This window comes from Eschscholzia californica, unplaced genomic scaffold (assembly GCF_041429995.1).
Source record: "Eschscholzia californica isolate CP2 unplaced genomic scaffold, dmEscCali1.0.p SCAF_1, whole genome shotgun sequence".
NCBI lineage: Eukaryota > Viridiplantae > Streptophyta > Magnoliopsida > Ranunculales > Papaveraceae > Eschscholzia > Eschscholzia californica.
Window position 1 is genome coordinate 83,366,476 of NW_028238198.1, and position 16,576 is coordinate 83,383,051.

Consider the following 16,576-nt stretch of genomic DNA (forward strand, 5'->3'; position numbering starts at 1 on the left):
TCACTTTGACCACCACAACTTCCTACCACCGCCATTGTCACCTCTTCTTTTATTAAAGTTTGAAACATTAGTAAACAAAAAAAGAAAATTAAAAACATTTTAAGATTAAAATACTAACAATTCTAAGCTAGTTAGGGTTAATTTTGTTGAGGCTAGTCATTAACAACAACCCAAAAACCCTAATTAGTTTTGGAGTTATTAAAAACCATATGAACATGTATATGGTGATTATTAGAAGGTAGTTGAAAATGGAATATATGAACCTTGATATCAGGACGGAGATGATTATGCCATCTTCGTTTTTTTGAAAATGACAATTTCTCTGTCTCTGAAACAACTTGCAGGCAAAGTGATCATTAGGAATGGCAGAAGAGAAATTCAATTAGCTTGGCATCGTTGCACTATGAGAAACCTTACCCATGAAATCTCACTTAGAAGTAATTCCTTCAATGTCAAAGAATCTGGTATTCTATCAACAGTCATCAAGCAATTCCCATGGTCTTGTTGGGAATCCTCCACTATTCTCCATCTCAACCAATCAACCCTCTTCACCTACCTCACCTTCATCAAACTATCATTGTTCTGGGAACCCAAGATTGACGGAAAAGAATACCGACAAATTCAGTGCTTCATCGAATCTCCATTTCCAGCCAAGTGTTGTAAGAGAGATGATTATGTCATCATTGACATTGTTCTCCAACCCTACTTATAGTTTGTTAGATATTCTAATTAATTGATTTGATATTCTATCAATTGACTTGATACACAAAGTCTGAGAGAATGACAGAGCGAGAGAGCAAAGAGACGCCGAGAGAGAGAAAGCGTGAGAGAGAGAGATAAAGATTAGGAGGTAATATTTGATCAAGTCAATTTTTGGACTGAAAAATAAATATGTCCCTGAATCATATTTATTGACATAAATCTTTATTCCCTTGAGAATATTTTCTATTCCCCAAAGCCGCGATCTTTTTTTTTTTGATGAAGAGAGACAATGTCCAAGTTGAGTAGAGAAAATTTACACCCTCCCATTTATTCAAATAGCATCGGTTATATTTTAAGGATTCATTAGGTCATGGATTGGATAAATGATAAAGTTGGAACATTCATATTATCATCATTTACGAAGCAACCAACATAAGGGAATAAGGAATGACACTAGACATGTCATGAAACATTCATATTATCGTCCCATACGAAGTAACAAACACTGGACATGCCATGAAACATTCATATTATCATTCCACTAAGTAGAAATTTTTAGTGGCCCCAAGATTTATCTAAGAAATGGATGAATCTAGGTTGACACAATTAACTTTACTTTGAGGGAGATGTCTCTATGAGGATTTAAAGGTAAATTTTAACAATAATTTTGGTCGCTTGAGGTGCAACCAAACAAACCTTTAGTAGAGACTTAGTGGCTTCTCATTCCAATAATGTATGACAGAATTGAATTCATTGAGATAGGGAATGTCACTTTGAAGACTTAAAAATAAATTCCAACTATATCAATCTCTTTGTTTGGGACTGAGCGAACAAACCTATAGTCTAGACTAAGTGGGTTCTCCTTGTAAGATAAAATAAATATGAGAGGGAGAGAAGAGTTGTATTAATAGTTGGATAAGTTCTTAGCTATTACATATGAAGCCTTTATATATAGGAACCAACACTAATAATAGCCCATCCAATGTGGGAGTATCTAACATGACTCATATGACACTCTATTCTCTAACACTCCCCCTCAAACTAATGTACTTATCAAGATATTGATAAGTACAATGGTTTGATACAATAAAACTTTACTCATTACAATAACATCTAAAAACAAAATAACTTAAAGGCAAAACAACTTTTGTTCTTCTATTGAATCAATGGTGATTTGGGTTCCTTCATAGACTTCCTCCATAATACTCCCCCTCAAACTAATGGGACTTGCAAGTGTGGAAGACCATGAGTTTGAATAGATTTCCCTTGATGATGCTTCAAATTCTTACTACTAATGTTGGTGTTGCTTTAATGAGTGTGCTTGAAGTAAATAAGATGTAGATTAGTTGTAGTTTTGGCCCACTTGGGCTTTAAACAAGAAAGAAGAAGCATGATAGCTAGGCCCACTTGAGAATGAGAAAGAAAGATGAAAAGAGAGAAAAGCTTAGCCTACTTGGGCTTAAAAGAGAAAAGAGAAAAACATAATAGATTGGCCCACTTGGGCTTGAAAGAGAAAAACATAATAGATTGGCCCACTTGGGCTTGAAAGAGAAATAGTTGAAAGAGAGAAGCTTAAAATAAAAGCTTGGCCCATTTGGACTTGAGAGAGAAAAGAAAAGCTTAATAATAGCTTGGCCCATTTGGGCTTTAAGAAGAAAGATTTGTAAGAAATTTAGAGTGAGAAAGGTAAAGTATGAAAAAGATTTTAGAGGCACACTCGAAACACATCATCACACCAAGATATAGGCACCACAGTTTTTTTTTTTTAAAACACCAAGAATATCTAGATAGCATCATTCTTAAGAGCACATAAGTGGAGAAGGCCACCATCTTTAAACCTTTGTACCCGAAATTTTACGGGCACCCATCTACTAAAGGAATAGAAGTTGAAACCCTAACCCACTTTCACTTTCTTTCTCTGTTACAAAATAATGGCACCATCATCTCTTTTACATCACTTCCATTATTTAACAACTCATCATCAAACCAATACCATTCTGAATTCTTGCACTAATAAGAAAACACTCAAACATATCCATTCTCATTTAATCAGTAACATATTCGAACAACCAATCTCCATTTTTTTTTTTTTTTTTTTTTTTTTTTTTTTTTTTTAGAGTTTTCATGAAAATTGTATAGACAATTAAAATTGTCATTAACCTCCCTGAGTCCCAACCTCTTTAAAAATCTCACAAAATTACCAAAGAAAAGCCTGATACGTAACTGGCCAAAGCATAACAACAACTTCTGTTTTAAAACAGAAGGAAGGAATCAAAAACGAAGATCGATTCAGGCATATCTTTTTGGGTGAACAAAAAGATCCTTCTCCAATAAACTCAGACTGAGTAGAGATGAGCTCCAGTTAATTTTCTTGCAGAGCCTTCATCAGGTATAGTCTGTTTAAGCTCTGTCCCGAAACCCCGTTTATTTGGTTGCAGTAGTTAGAGATCTGATTAGTTATGAGATAACTATCCAGACGTGATGGCTCAGTGAGTGGCTTGAAGATTGGATTCAAAGGATCCTCCTCGGGCAATGGTTCTTCTCCTGCAGACTTACGTGCCATGTTCTCTGCCCTTCTCTTTTGGAGCCAGGATTGTTGTTGAGCTTGTTGTCTGGAGAGGTTCCGATAGTAGTATTGGAACTTCTGCTGTTCCATTGACAAGTCATCCATGCATTCGATCAAAAATTCCACATTTCGCTCCATGAATGGTTTTGTTGATAATTGTAGACGATCATAATCACACTGGGTGACAGGAGTATCAGCTTCAAGTTCTGTCATAAAGGCACTAATAAGAGCTGAGTTTGAAACTTTGATCGGTATTTCCTCAAAGATATCTACCCACGTTAAATTTTTCTCCCTCAACTTTTCTCCACTGAATTTGTTGGCGCGATAAAGCTCCATAAAAGAGTCCGAAAGCTTCAAGGCTTTGAAAGCTAAAACACCCTGATTGGACCTTGATGGATCATAAACAATGCAAACAGATCGTCCTATATTCTCCTCATAATTCATAAACGTTTCAATAAGTTCCACAGTCTGAAATGATCCTAGCAAAGTTGATTGATACCATCCAACTGTGTTATTGTCAACGTTGACCTCTCTCAAGCATCTCATCATTTCATACTGATAACTAGCCCCATCTGCTTCGATCTCTTCATCTTCCTCTCGAGTAGGGAAGGGAAAACAGTTTGTCACTTCGAGAACGCTACCAACATCCAATCCAAGAAGTTGTCCTGTAACAAGAGCTGGCGAAAACTCCTTGCAGTGTTTGATTATCTTTAAGATGGCCAGTCCCTCCCATAGTTACCGGAAACGGTCATTTCGGGGGCGAACTCCGATCTGGTTCGATCGTACCCTTTTAGAGTGGGTACGCGAATCAGATCGCTAAATCTGGCGAACCCATTTGCAAGAAGAAAAAAAAGATGAAAACATGATATTTAGGGTTTACAAAGTGTGAATATTGCTTTAACTTTAGGTTCTGAAGTTGTTACTGAATTTGGGGATAGTGGATCTAGGAAATATTATTTAATTTAAGAAAATCGTTGTTCAGGAAAGATAAATTAGTTATTTGATTTGAGTTATTAGAGATTGAGATCTATATTTTCATGGGTTAAAAGTTTAATTTTGCGAATAATTATACCCCCTAGCGAATCGGAAACGTCTAATTAGCGTACCCCGTATCCGTACCCCGTTTTCGTACCGGAACGTATCCCGTTTCTGGTAACTATGGTCCCTCCATCTGAACAACTCTAAGAGGCGGAGCAACCTCCTCCGTTGCTGCCGCGACGGCTTGAAGAAACGACCTCGCCATAGGAGCATTAGCCATGGTTCAACTGAAATTGCAGTAAATCTGAGATAGGCAGAGAACTTCGACTGTGTAGGAATCCTTTATCTTACATGGGCTCTGATACCATGTAAGATAAAATAAATATGAGAGGGAGAGAAGAGTTGTATTAATAGTTGGATAAGTTCTTAGCTATTACATATGAAGCCTTTATATATAGGAACCAACACTAATAATAGCCCATCCAATGTGGGACTATCTAACATGACTCATATGACACTCTATTCTCTAACACTCCTTTGTCTGTGAGGAAGTGTTTCTCCTTCTTCACACACAAGCGAGCTTTCCTCTATTTTAGGGACTAAGGGTTGTCTAGAACAGAAGAATTTATTTGTCTCTGACAGAGATTAGAAATAGAGATGATGATGATGGTGGACCGGTGGTAGTGGTTGAGATGGTAAAATATTAAGATGAAGGGGGTTGTTTATTTAAAAGTTAAAAAGATTAAAGGTAATTCGTTAGGAACTAGAACTTCAATTGTTACCCCATGAAAGTAAAATTGTTACCCCTCCCGCTAGTTGGTTTATCATCTAGAAATGATATGAGATAAATCTTGAGAGTAAACTGCAGTCTCCAAAACAAGAACAACCCCTTGTGTCTTGTAGCTGTTTTTTAACTTGACATAGAACCTTGTAATTTAAGCAAAATCGCTCTATGTATACCGATGAAGAGAAGATCAACATTACTCTCCATATCCACAATTTAGATGCAGATGCGCAGGCGATTCATACTAAATTTCAAGACATTCACCCCAAGAATAAAAAACTTAAAGAATTGCTATTACACATTGGGAAGAAATTATGACAACCTAATTTATTTAAATATATTCATCAATACCACATTTTTTTGTCATATTCATTAATATAGAAAACATCCATTTACTTTTATTGATTAAGAAATGAAGCCAAACATTTTATCACAATTTGAGCATTTTCAGTTTCAGGATTGAAAAAATGAAAAGCATGTCCTTCTTCTTCAACTTCCATTAACTCCACTTCTCCTTCCCATCCACTCTTCTTCAATTCCTCATAATATAAACAACCCCTCTCTCTCAACACATCCTTCCCTGCAACACAAACAAGAACTTTTTGGCACCCCATACCCGATAAACTCGGTGCCCCGGGTATAAACGGGTTAATCATCGGATCATCAATACCATTAGAAGCAGAAGGACTAACAAGCAACCAGATCTTCTCCATTAAATCTTTGAGACCTGAATCCATACCCGGCTCTGACCCAATCGGAACCGACCCCCAAAAGTAAGGATGAACCAAGAATGTGCCTTTAAGTTTTAACCCATTTGAACCAGCTCTCATAGCTATGTTATGAGCTATATTCCCACCAGCACTATCACCTCCTAAGAAAACTCTACTAAAATCGGCGTGTTGAAATAGCCACGGTTCTTTAAAACCGTTGCTAAAAGAGGGTTGTTCTTGTTCAGTCTTAGAATGAGAAAGTGCCCATTGAAGAGCTACCCAAGAATCTTCATAAGCAATGGGAAGTGGGTTTTCAGGGGCTAATCTGTATTCAACAGAGACAGCTATAACTTTGGCTTGGGACACTAAGATATTGAGGTATCTATGGTGGAGAAATGAGAAAGCAGATTCAAGGCAGAAACCACCACCATGGAAATATAAGAGAAGAGGAAGTTTGGTGGTAGTGGTGGTGGTGGGGAGGTAGAGTCTAGCTGAGATGGGGGAGTCAGATGAGATGGAAATGTCTTTGGAAGAGACACCAGTTTGTGGGTCTAGTGTAGATGGAGGGACAATATGGGAAGGTATGAGTCGCTCGACACGACCGTTCTTATACATTCGGAGAAGGGGAAGAAGCTCGGTGGCGATCTCCTGGTCGGTGGAATCCATTTGTGAGGGTGAGAGATAGAATCAGAGAATGGGTGAGATTGGACTTTGGAGGTGAGAGGAAGAGAAAAAAAAATAGTTTGTTTAAGTTGGTTATTACTTCTTGGAAAGCTTATAAAGTGGGCATATACATTAAGAAAAAAATCTTGAATTTGGGAACATTGTTTATTATTTTAGGGTAATTTTTATTTGAAGCTCAAGAAGACTGTATTATATATTAATCAAGATAGGAAATATTGTGATTTTTTTTTTTGGAAGGATAGTGATTTTGAATTTTGATTATTCTAGTCTTTTTCTAATTAAAGGTGGATCACACGAGTTGTAGTAGGTAACAACGAAGTGACATTATACCTAATGGTGTATTGGCATTAGCAATATGAGAAGAGAACCTACCATAAACAATAGCCTATATGTTTATACAACCCATTCATTTTGTGTTGTTCGTATTGTTTTCGCCATGTTGTAGAATTACAAAACAATAAATACAAATAAATTAGAAAAAACAAAAAAAGTGTCGATAAAAAAAAAATTGTTGTAATTCAGTTATATGACTAGTTATTTTGACCCAACTCAATAAGAAGGGACGTGTTGGTTGTTCAAATGGGGGAAGGGATTGCCTCCTCATCTTGAACTTTAACTCTCAAACCATAATTTTAATTTTGAGCTTTAACCATAATCCTAGATATGATCTGGTGCAGCATGATAAATTTAGAGATATAAACTATCTCTAACAAAACCACAATATAGTAGTGAACATAACCACGGATGTCCCAATCACCAAACTCTATCATATTTACGGGGAATATAGTGATACTCCTCCCTGTTAATGTCCAATCAGAAATAGAGAGCCAGTGTCGATAAATGTTGAAAATATATTTGTAAAGTTGTCAATTCGCCAAATATGGTGGTCCAAAACACAAGTTTCGTGTGATCAAAATTTAGTGCCTCGTTGGTTAGGAAGACTATTCTGACCTGAGTTATAACATAACAATTTGGTTGTAGGCCTTTTGGGAGGGTTAGAGGTCTAGATTAGTTAACTGAAAAAGCGGCTAGTAAAGTTAACAACTGCACAAAAGGAAGTTTAGAGGTGCCTCCAACTTACTTCCATTTTTATGGAACTGTGACTATAGCAATTCGTATGGGCGCATCTTAAGATTTCTTCTTTCCAATGGTCTATGGGTCAGGGCCCGCCCGTAACCATGAAACTATATCGGTCGAGGCCGAGCAAAATTGAGCCTGGTTTTTGCTAGCTCCAAAACTTTATTGGAACTTCACTTTCACTACTTCATTGACATTTATTTATTTTTTGTTTTTTGCAGCAACATTTATTTTAATTACTTCAATACGACTATAGAGAGTCCACTTTTGGGAATATTGTAAGAGATCAACAACAAATTATTATAATTCAAGCACTAAATGTAGACTATTTCAATCTGGAGTGGTCCGAGTGGATGGTTGAAGGATAGAGTCATAGAGCCACATCCAATTTAAGTCTCTGGATTTTTTTTTTTTTTTGAAAGCAAGATCTCTGGAGAATTGAATGACCCAAATTTACCACTTAGAGGTAAATAAGACAATAGAATCAAAATAATGTTGTCCATTTCAGGTGACATGATATCAGCTAGAGAAGTGAAACTTCTTTTGCAGGCACCTTTGGCCTTATCACCTCAAGAAAGAATGTGTTTTATTTTTATTTTGTTGAAAGAAGAAAGAATGCTTTAGAGAACAAAATTTATAGCACCCCAAGATATACTAAATATTTGAACTTATATAACCCTCCAAATGATCACATTATTTGTAACGGTCATGAGAGCGTACTGATTTTCACAATAAGAATATGATTGATACAAGTATAACGGTTCAATTGTGAAAATCAACTATTTTTTAATAGGGCATTGAAACCCAAATTTCTGCTCTAGTAAAATAATTCCTCGCAGTCTGGAATCAAATCTTTTCCCCTCAGAACTTAGTTGACTAAATTTTTATAAGCAAAATATGTTACTAGTTTACAGTAACGACAATCCTATCAGTTTTCATTTATGTTTGAAGGTATATAAATTGAAAAAGATCTAAATTGTTGTAGACTTCAAGAAAAGAAGTTCCTTTTTCATGGTAGCATTGAAAGTCTACTTGACCAACTTAATTTCAGCATCTTTGTTAGTATATGAATTTAATTTCATGTAAAGGATAGATATATACAAAGACAGTTCAAGAATAAATAGGGTTTATCAAACAAACAAAGTCAAAGCAAAATAGTTTAAGAGAGAGAGACTCGAAAGAAGAGAAAACCCCATGTGATATAAGCTTAATCTAGATTAAAATGGAGTCAGTACTTAGAGATCTGTTGAATTTGTTTATCTCCACTTGTCTGCCTTAACTAAGATAAATGCAACAGAGTTATTCAATAATATTGTAATTAAGCTAATACAAAATTTTGTTTTCTTATTGTATTTATTCATTGAACTTGTAGTAGTAATAACTACTCATTAAATACAACTAATTTGTCACTTACCAATCTTACTACTCCAATAAACTATGTAATATGGACTTTGGCATATAAGTATCCCATCAAACACGAATACAGATTATTAGACATGGTGAGTAGTAATAGGATAAAACGGGAGACATGTTTTAACATATGTACTAAATTTTAAGTCATTTGCCTTTTACTTGCAAATTATAATTTTAACTTTGGGTCGAACAACGTTTTATTATTGAAACAAAGTCGTAGGTGTGTAGTATCAATACTCCTAATATCGATCCTCAATAGAAATCAACACAATACCAGCCAACCGAGTCGGGTTCCTCAATTATGTTAATATTTGATCAAGAGATGATTTCTTGGAAGGGCAAGAAGAAGTTGTAGATCCCTTTATTTTCTCTTAGGCATTTAGAACTAGAATACCAATTTTCACTTGAGGTGTTCAAACAAATGAAACACATGGTAAATGCAATCTAGAGGGGAAAAAAGTTCACCTTTACAAATGACATAAGTACATCAACAACATTCACACCCAACAAAATCTAAAAAAAACCCAAACAAGAAAAAGAATTTAACTCCAAAGAGATTGAAACTAGAATAGAATTGAAAAAACAAAGATGAACACAAATCAAGCTACAAAATAAACAAAAAAGACTTTAAAAGATAAAATAAAATAAAATCACTAATTAACTTCACCTCTCTACACTCATTTTCCTAAGAGGAAACAATGGAGGCAATGCACTATTTCTTCCTTGTTGTGAACAAATAGGCATATTAAGAACAGGTTTAATTCTAATACTAGCTGATTTTGTTCTTTCTAAACCTTTCTTTATCCTTTTTACATATTTCTCTCTATTCCATATACCTCCTTTACTTGTTTTTCCATCATCATCCAATGAACTTACATCCATATTAGAATTCGATGAAGAAGACGAAGACGATGAAGAAGATGGTGACAATGTAGAAGCTCTATGTTTCTTCAATCTTAATAGTTCTTTCCATAAAAGAGTACAATTTGGCGGTCGAGGAGATGGGTCTTCGTCGATAAACCAATTATTCCTATTACTCTCTTCTTGATCTTTCTTTATAATCTTAATCTCTTCTTGTTCAAGACCAATATCATTTTCTTCTTCATCTTCTTTTGGTTTTAGACTTATCTTTTTAAGTCTCTCTGAATTCTGCATTTGCCAAAATGGTAGAAGTTTCCCTTCAAAAAATAGCTCATCTGCTGCCACAATACTATCAACATGAGAATCATTAGAGAGAAACTCAAAATCTATTTTACCAAGTTTTTCTTTTTCCTTTTCACTTTCTTGAACTTTATTAGAATGTGGGCTTATGGATATGAAATTATTTTCGTTTAGGAACTCGGCTGAGAAGGAGATCCTAGGACCCGATATCGGTTCATTGGATCTTGATGTTGCTTGATCAGTTTCTAGAGACAAAACCATAGGTTTTCTTTTGTTAAATTCTTTCTTGGGTAGAGGAAGAAGATAGAAAGAAAGAAAGAAGGTTGTTTGGAGTTCAATACAAGTGTTTGTGTATGTGTGTGTTAAATCATGCAATTAGTATATGTTTTATAAAGGGGAGTTGTTGGATTTATTATTTTCTTACTTTTAATAGAGGAAAATGATAAATTGACATCCCGAAAAACCACAAAAGTCTAAAATTACTATGTGACACTCTTTTCTACCGTCGGTATCTGAATGATGCATATCTTTAAGAATAAAGTGAAAGATCGACGACAGATATGACATGATTAAACAATATGTTTCGGGCTACTTTGTCCATTTTGGGGAGTTGGTATAGTATTTTTCTTTTTTAACCTACAATATGGTTTATAGATGTTTGGACGGTGAGATTATTAAACTAAACATGGTCTGGTTAAACCCAAACAAGTGAACTAAGGTTTTCTTTTGATTATGGGATATCACATGGAACCCTAGGTAGGTTAAAAGACTACCCTTACTTTTCTTAAAATTTTGCCTTATTTGCATAATATTTTTCACTCACATTTTTGTAGTAATCATTATTAATTAGATTTCAGATCCATGAGATATTAAGTTTAACTTGCTACATAATTAAACATCAAATTGAGTATTGAAATCAGAGCAAATCAAGATTTATCAATTGGAATTTTATTTTCATTATTTTATGTTATGTAACCCATGAATATTTGTGAGAAAAAAATCTATCGATATTCCCATTATATTTCCTATCCCAAGCGGACAATAGTCGTGTGTAATATATCGTGTTCTGTTTTTTTTTATGAAAAGAGGCTAATGCCTAAATTTATTAGCTACTCGAGCTCAGAGAAATATTTGTTCTATCATTCGTCAATTGACTTACAATACATCTAGGAGCCATAGTGATCTCCATAGTCTGGTTTAAGCTTAAATTAAAAGCATCCGTAGCTAACAAATGAGCTGTCTGATTTGCCAGTCGCGGACAAAACAGAAACAAACAATTTCTAAGTTTCCGAGCTTCATTTTTTATCTCCATAATTATTGGTCTGATTCTCCAAGGTCCATCTTCAGGGTTTGACAAGCATGCTTTAATGACCGACAAAGCATCTCCCTCAATTGTGCACTCATACTCAGGAATACGGGAAGCTAGATTCATCGCCAGCTTCGCTGCCTTTGCTTCAGCTTCCAAGGCTGACGAAGCCTCGGTAAGAGAAGTAGCTGCCAAAATAAACGCTCCATCTTTTCCTCTACACACTGCCGCTAAAGCAGCTCTTTCCCCAACAAAAGCTGCATCAAAATTAATTTTGAGCCGATCATTATCAGGTGGAATCCAAAACTTTTGAGCCCCATCATTTTCATTGTCTTCAGTAACCATTTGATAACTAGTTAAGCCAGAGAAATCTTTATGCATAGCTTGGGCTTCCCGAATGACCGAATAGCAGTTCGGTTTCTCCCCTTCAAACACACATTTATTTCTAGCTTTCCAAAGAAACCAAGCTACATATATTCGAAGTTCTATCACCTCTTCCTCTTCACTGCTAGCTAACCAACGACACATTAGGTCTTGAAACCTTTCATCTCCTTCCACCCTCAAATTTAAAGGTGAACTCAGCCACGTTTCTCTCGCCACCCTACACGTTCTTAAAACATGATCGAGGCCCTCTTCTTCTTCCTTACACATAGAGCACTCTTTTGAAATTTGAGGATTGTATTTAAGCGCCCTTGACTTTGTGGATAATGCATCATGTAACACTCTCCAAACAAACATTTTAACTCGTGGAGCTAGATTTATCTTTGTCCAGATCCTTCTCCAAGTAATGCCAAACGGCAACTCGGTGAAAGAAGAGGAGGAAGATGGTTTCTCCTTTGCAATAGAAGTATAAAGTGATTTGGAAGTGAAATTACCTTTTGTCGTATGTACCCAAACGAGTTGGTCGTCCCCTCCTTCTTTGGTCACCGGAATTTGTTTAATAGCTTTCACAGAAACTTCATCAAACATCACTGTTAATAATTGCAAATTCCAATTCTTTTCAACAGTTAGTAAGTCCCTAACAAGGAAAAGGTTTGGAATCTCTTGATACCCCTGTTTTTTATTTGGTTTGAACCCTCTTAAATTTGGTACCCAAGGGTCTTCCCAAATCCGAATCTTTGAGCCATCTCCCACCGAATAACAAGTGCCGTTTTGAATAAAATTTCTCATCTCCAACATGCTTTTCCATGTGGAAGTGGTGGACGTTTTGGCCTTATAACTCCAAAAGTCTTCGCTTTTGAGATATTTAGCCTTCAATAATTTTACCCATAAAGCCTTTGGTTCGTTTAAGAACCTCCAAGTTAATTTTCCCACCATCGATTGATTAACCATTCCCATATCCCTTATGCCCAGACCACCATCTTTTGTTTTGCTTGTAGTTTCCTCCAATTAATATAGTGCATCTTCGATTTTGCCGTATTGTGTCCCCACCAAAAATTTCTTTGGCACCTCTCAATTTTATCAATAACACCTTTTGGAGCAATATTTGTCGACAGAAAGTATATTGGTATAGAAGCTAGTTCACTTTTGAGTAAGATCGTTCTGCCAGCATGCGATAACGAGTTTCTTTTCCACCCCATTAACTTCTTCTCAATTTTGTTGATGATAAAGTCATAAGATGCTATTTTGTGTTTTGGCTTCAGCAAGTAATTCCCTAAATAGACATCATCCTCCTTCATCTCTTTCACCCCTAATATGTTTATGACTTTCCCCCCTCCTCTCAATATCACAATTCTTGCTAAATTGTATCGATGATTTTTGATAATTGATTAACTGTCCTGAACAATTAGCATAAACCTCTAATATATTTTTCAGCTGATTAACATTATCTTCCGAGGCTTTCCCGAAGAAGAATAGATCGTCTGCAAACATAAGATGGCTCACACTTGGGCATATCTATTCACTTTCAACCCATTATAAAGTCCACTATTTTCTGCATGTATCATGAGTTTTGTGAGGGTTTCAGAACATAGAATAAACAAATACGGACTAAGTGGGCATCCTTGTCTAAGTCCCCGCTTAATATAAAAATGACCTTTTGGCCGTCCGTTTAGTAATATCGAGAAAGATGGAGTAGACACACAATTCATTATAAGTTGGTGTGTATTTCCCAGGATCCCATATCTTCTCAATACCTCACTCAGAAACTGCCAATCTATTCTATCATATGCTTTGGCCATGTCGACCTTTAAAGCAAACGACCCTTCTTTTGCAGACGTATGAGCAATCGAATGAAAAATTTCTTGAGCAACAATAATATTGTCAGAAATCTGACGTCCCGGCACGAAAGCATTTTGGACTTCTGAAATCAAATTCCCTAATAGTGGTCGTAATCTGTTGGTCAATATTTTAGTGATGATCCGGTATAGAACATTGCATAGTGAGATGGGTCTAAAATCAGCTGGAGTTTCTGGATTCTTCACTTTTGGGATTAAAGCTATAAAGGTGTGATTCAATTTACCTTGTAGCTGACCTGATTCGAATACATTTTTGATTTGGGTTGTCACCTCATCTCCAATAGTACACCAACACTTTTTGTAGAAGATTGTAGAAAATCCATCCGGACCTGGAGCTTTACCCGATTTCATCGCCTTTATTGTATTCCAAATTTCCTCTTTTGACGGTGCTTGACTAATCGTATGGTTTTCTGTTGCCAGTAGTGGTTGTTCCGTCATCGCCAGTCCATTAGGAAATTCTGTAACCTGTTCCGCTCTTGAAGCCCTGTAAAAGTGATCAATAAACACGTTAGTAATTTTTTTTGGATCCGAAGACCAACTTTGGTCCGCCATCTTTATTGCATTTATGTTATTTTTCCTTCTTCGATTCAGTACAGACAAGTGAAAAAACCTAGTGTTTTTATCATTGTCTTCCACCCAATGTTTCTTTGCTCTTTGCCGCCAAAACACCTCTTCTAAATTTCTCAATCTTCCCAATTTTTCTTTAAGCAAGTTCTCCTCCTCAATACCAACCTCAGTAGGTGGTTGATTTTGAATCTCCATCAACTCGGATATATCGTGTTCTGTTATGTGTAAGATTTTGACTCCAAACATTGGCACAACTTAATTTACAAACAGAGTAAGAGTACCGTAGGATCTTATACAAAAAAAGATATAGTATTTGTCGAGGTGTCTCATCTAACAAACTTATGAACAATAATATTTTGGACAGTAATATTATTTGGGTGCAATAGATTCCTTAGCCTAAATTCGTCCTTTGGAAGTGTCTTTAAGGGTGAACTTTTGCTTCAAACCAAACATCTTTTTTGTTAAGATAAACATCACTCTAAAGTAAGGGGGAAATGGGTTGAATTATTGGAAGGAAATTTCAAACCTATATATGGGACTTCTTAATCAAGTACAAACTCATTTAAAAGGATTCTTTGAGAAGTTGGGCAGGTAAACTTTTCTTGAAAAGGGCAACAAAAAAAAAAAGTGAAGAAGGGTATTTCAAGAACTTGATATTTATGCATTCAGAAATTTTGTAGAACAAACAACCGGCACATTATTGAGCTAGCTACATACATTTCGTCTACGCAATATCTGTTTACTTGTATAACCTAGATAGAATTTATACCACTGCGAAATACAAACGCAATAATGTTAATTGCAAATTTACAGAGTACTTCTATGTTAATCGATATATAATACTGTTATTAAGAGTGTATTTAGTCAAACATATAAATACAAGATGGTTATTTGAAAACTTGGCTAATCACTTGCTTACAGGGGTACACTAATAACATGAAGACAGTCTTAAGCATGTGAGATCACATGAGAGATTTATTTGCATGTGATGTCCCAGTCCCCAGCCTAGATCAAAGATATCCCAAATAAACATTCTTATGGACTAATATACCCTTTTGAAAATCTTGATTATTGGTCATTAATTGATGATTGAAGGAGGAGGGGTATTTCTTGGACAAATAAAAGAAAGTGGTAAATTTCTTCATCATGTTCATCTTCTTCAAAAGCTTCACAAGATCTTGTTATCTCTAAATTTAATTTAAAACCTTGACAGCAAATTAGATTATCACATGCATGATAATAATCAAACCTAAAACCTCTATTAAATCAACTTCACAGTTCTTTCGTTTGACCAGTCAAACTAAGTTTATTATCACAAATATCATTCTGAGATAGTATATTGGGTTAATTCCGTTTTGGCCCCCGATTTGTGACCAACTGGCCGTTTTGGCCCCCATAAGTGTCCGGCAGTTCGTTTTGGCCCCAAAAAATTCCTAAATGGCCCCAAATTTTTTCAACCTCCCAATTTTACCCCCATGGCATTTCTGTAATTATCTTTTTTTTCTTTTTCTTTGTCCACCTCATCTAACAATCACCACATCACCTGTCCACCTCACCCTTCTTCTCCGGCGAAAGGTTGCCGGCCGGAATAAAAAATTCCGGCCGGCCACCTTTACCCAAAAAAAAAAAAAAAAAAAAATTTTTTTTTTCTTCATCTTCTTCATTTCTCTCTCTTCTTCATTTCTCTCTCTTCTTCATCTCCTTCTTTCTCTCTCTTCTTCATCTCCTTCTTTCTCTCTCTTCTTCTTCTTTATCTCTCTTCTTCTTCTTTCTCTCTTCTTCTTCTTTCTCTCTAACCCCTCTCTCTTCTCTCTCTATAACTCCGGCGAAGGGGCGGAGCCCCTTCGCCGGAGAACCAGACCTTGAAGGTCTGGTTGTAGAAACCAGACCTTCAAGGTCTGGTTGTAGAACCAGACTCGGTCTGGTTTCCAACCAGACCGAGATCTGGTTTCTACAACCAGTCCCGGTCTGGTTGGAAACCAGATCGGGATCTGGTTTCTAAAACCAGATCCCGATCTGGTTTCCAACCAGACCGGGACTGGTTGTAGAACCAGACTCGGTCTGGTTCTACAACCAGACCTTGAAGGTCTGGTTTCTACAACCAGACCTTCAAGGTCTGGTTCTCCGGCGAAGGGGCTCCGCCCCTTCGCCGGAGTTATAGAGAGAGAAGAGAGAGGGGTTAGAGAGAAAGAGGAAGAAGAGAGAAAGAAGAAGAAGAGAGAAAGAAGAAGAAGAGAGAGAAAGAAGAAGAAGAGAGAGAAAGAAGGAGAAGAAGAAGAGAGAGAAAGAAGGAGATGAAGAAGAGAGAGAAATGAAGAAGATGAAGAAAAAAAAATTTTTTTTTTTTTTTTTTGGGTAAAGGTGGCCGGCCGGAATTTTTTATTCCGGCCG

General features: G+C 36.1%; 2 protein-coding genes and 1 pseudogene across 3 annotated transcripts; all 3 read right to left on the minus strand.

Annotated features, from left to right (window-relative positions):
- Positions 1-3,018: 3,018 nt before the first annotated feature.
- On the minus strand, positions 3,019-3,965 carry LOC147570106 (eukaryotic translation initiation factor 3 subunit H pseudogene; annotated as a pseudogene). The gene has a single exon (XR_015231390.1). The product of XR_015231390.1 is annotated as a eukaryotic translation initiation factor 3 subunit H pseudogene (transcript).
- Positions 3,966-5,345: 1,380 nt separating this feature from the next.
- On the minus strand, positions 5,346-6,611 carry LOC147570107 (2-hydroxyisoflavanone dehydratase-like). The gene has a single exon (XM_086672622.1). It carries the CDS (start codon positions 6,404-6,406, stop codon positions 5,429-5,431), a length of 978 nt encoding a protein of 325 aa, XP_086528748.1. The 5' UTR covers positions 6,407-6,611; the 3' UTR covers positions 5,346-5,428.
- A 2,748-nt stretch (positions 6,612-9,359) lies between these two features.
- Positions 9,360-10,433, minus strand: LOC147570108 (uncharacterized). Its single transcript, XM_086672631.1, has one exon. It carries the CDS (start codon positions 10,334-10,336, stop codon positions 9,578-9,580), a length of 759 nt encoding a protein of 252 aa, XP_086528757.1. The 5' UTR covers positions 10,337-10,433; the 3' UTR covers positions 9,360-9,577.
- Between the last annotated feature and the right edge of the window lie 6,143 nt (positions 10,434-16,576).

Coding starts and splice junctions, on each gene's coding strand:
- LOC147570108 (XM_086672631.1), bottom strand. CDS start 10,336: ATGGTTTTGTCTCTAGAAACTGATCAAGCAACATCAAGATCCAATGAA.
- LOC147570107 (XM_086672622.1), bottom strand. CDS start 6,406: ATGGATTCCACCGACCAGGAGATCGCCACCGAGCTTCTTCCCCTTCTC.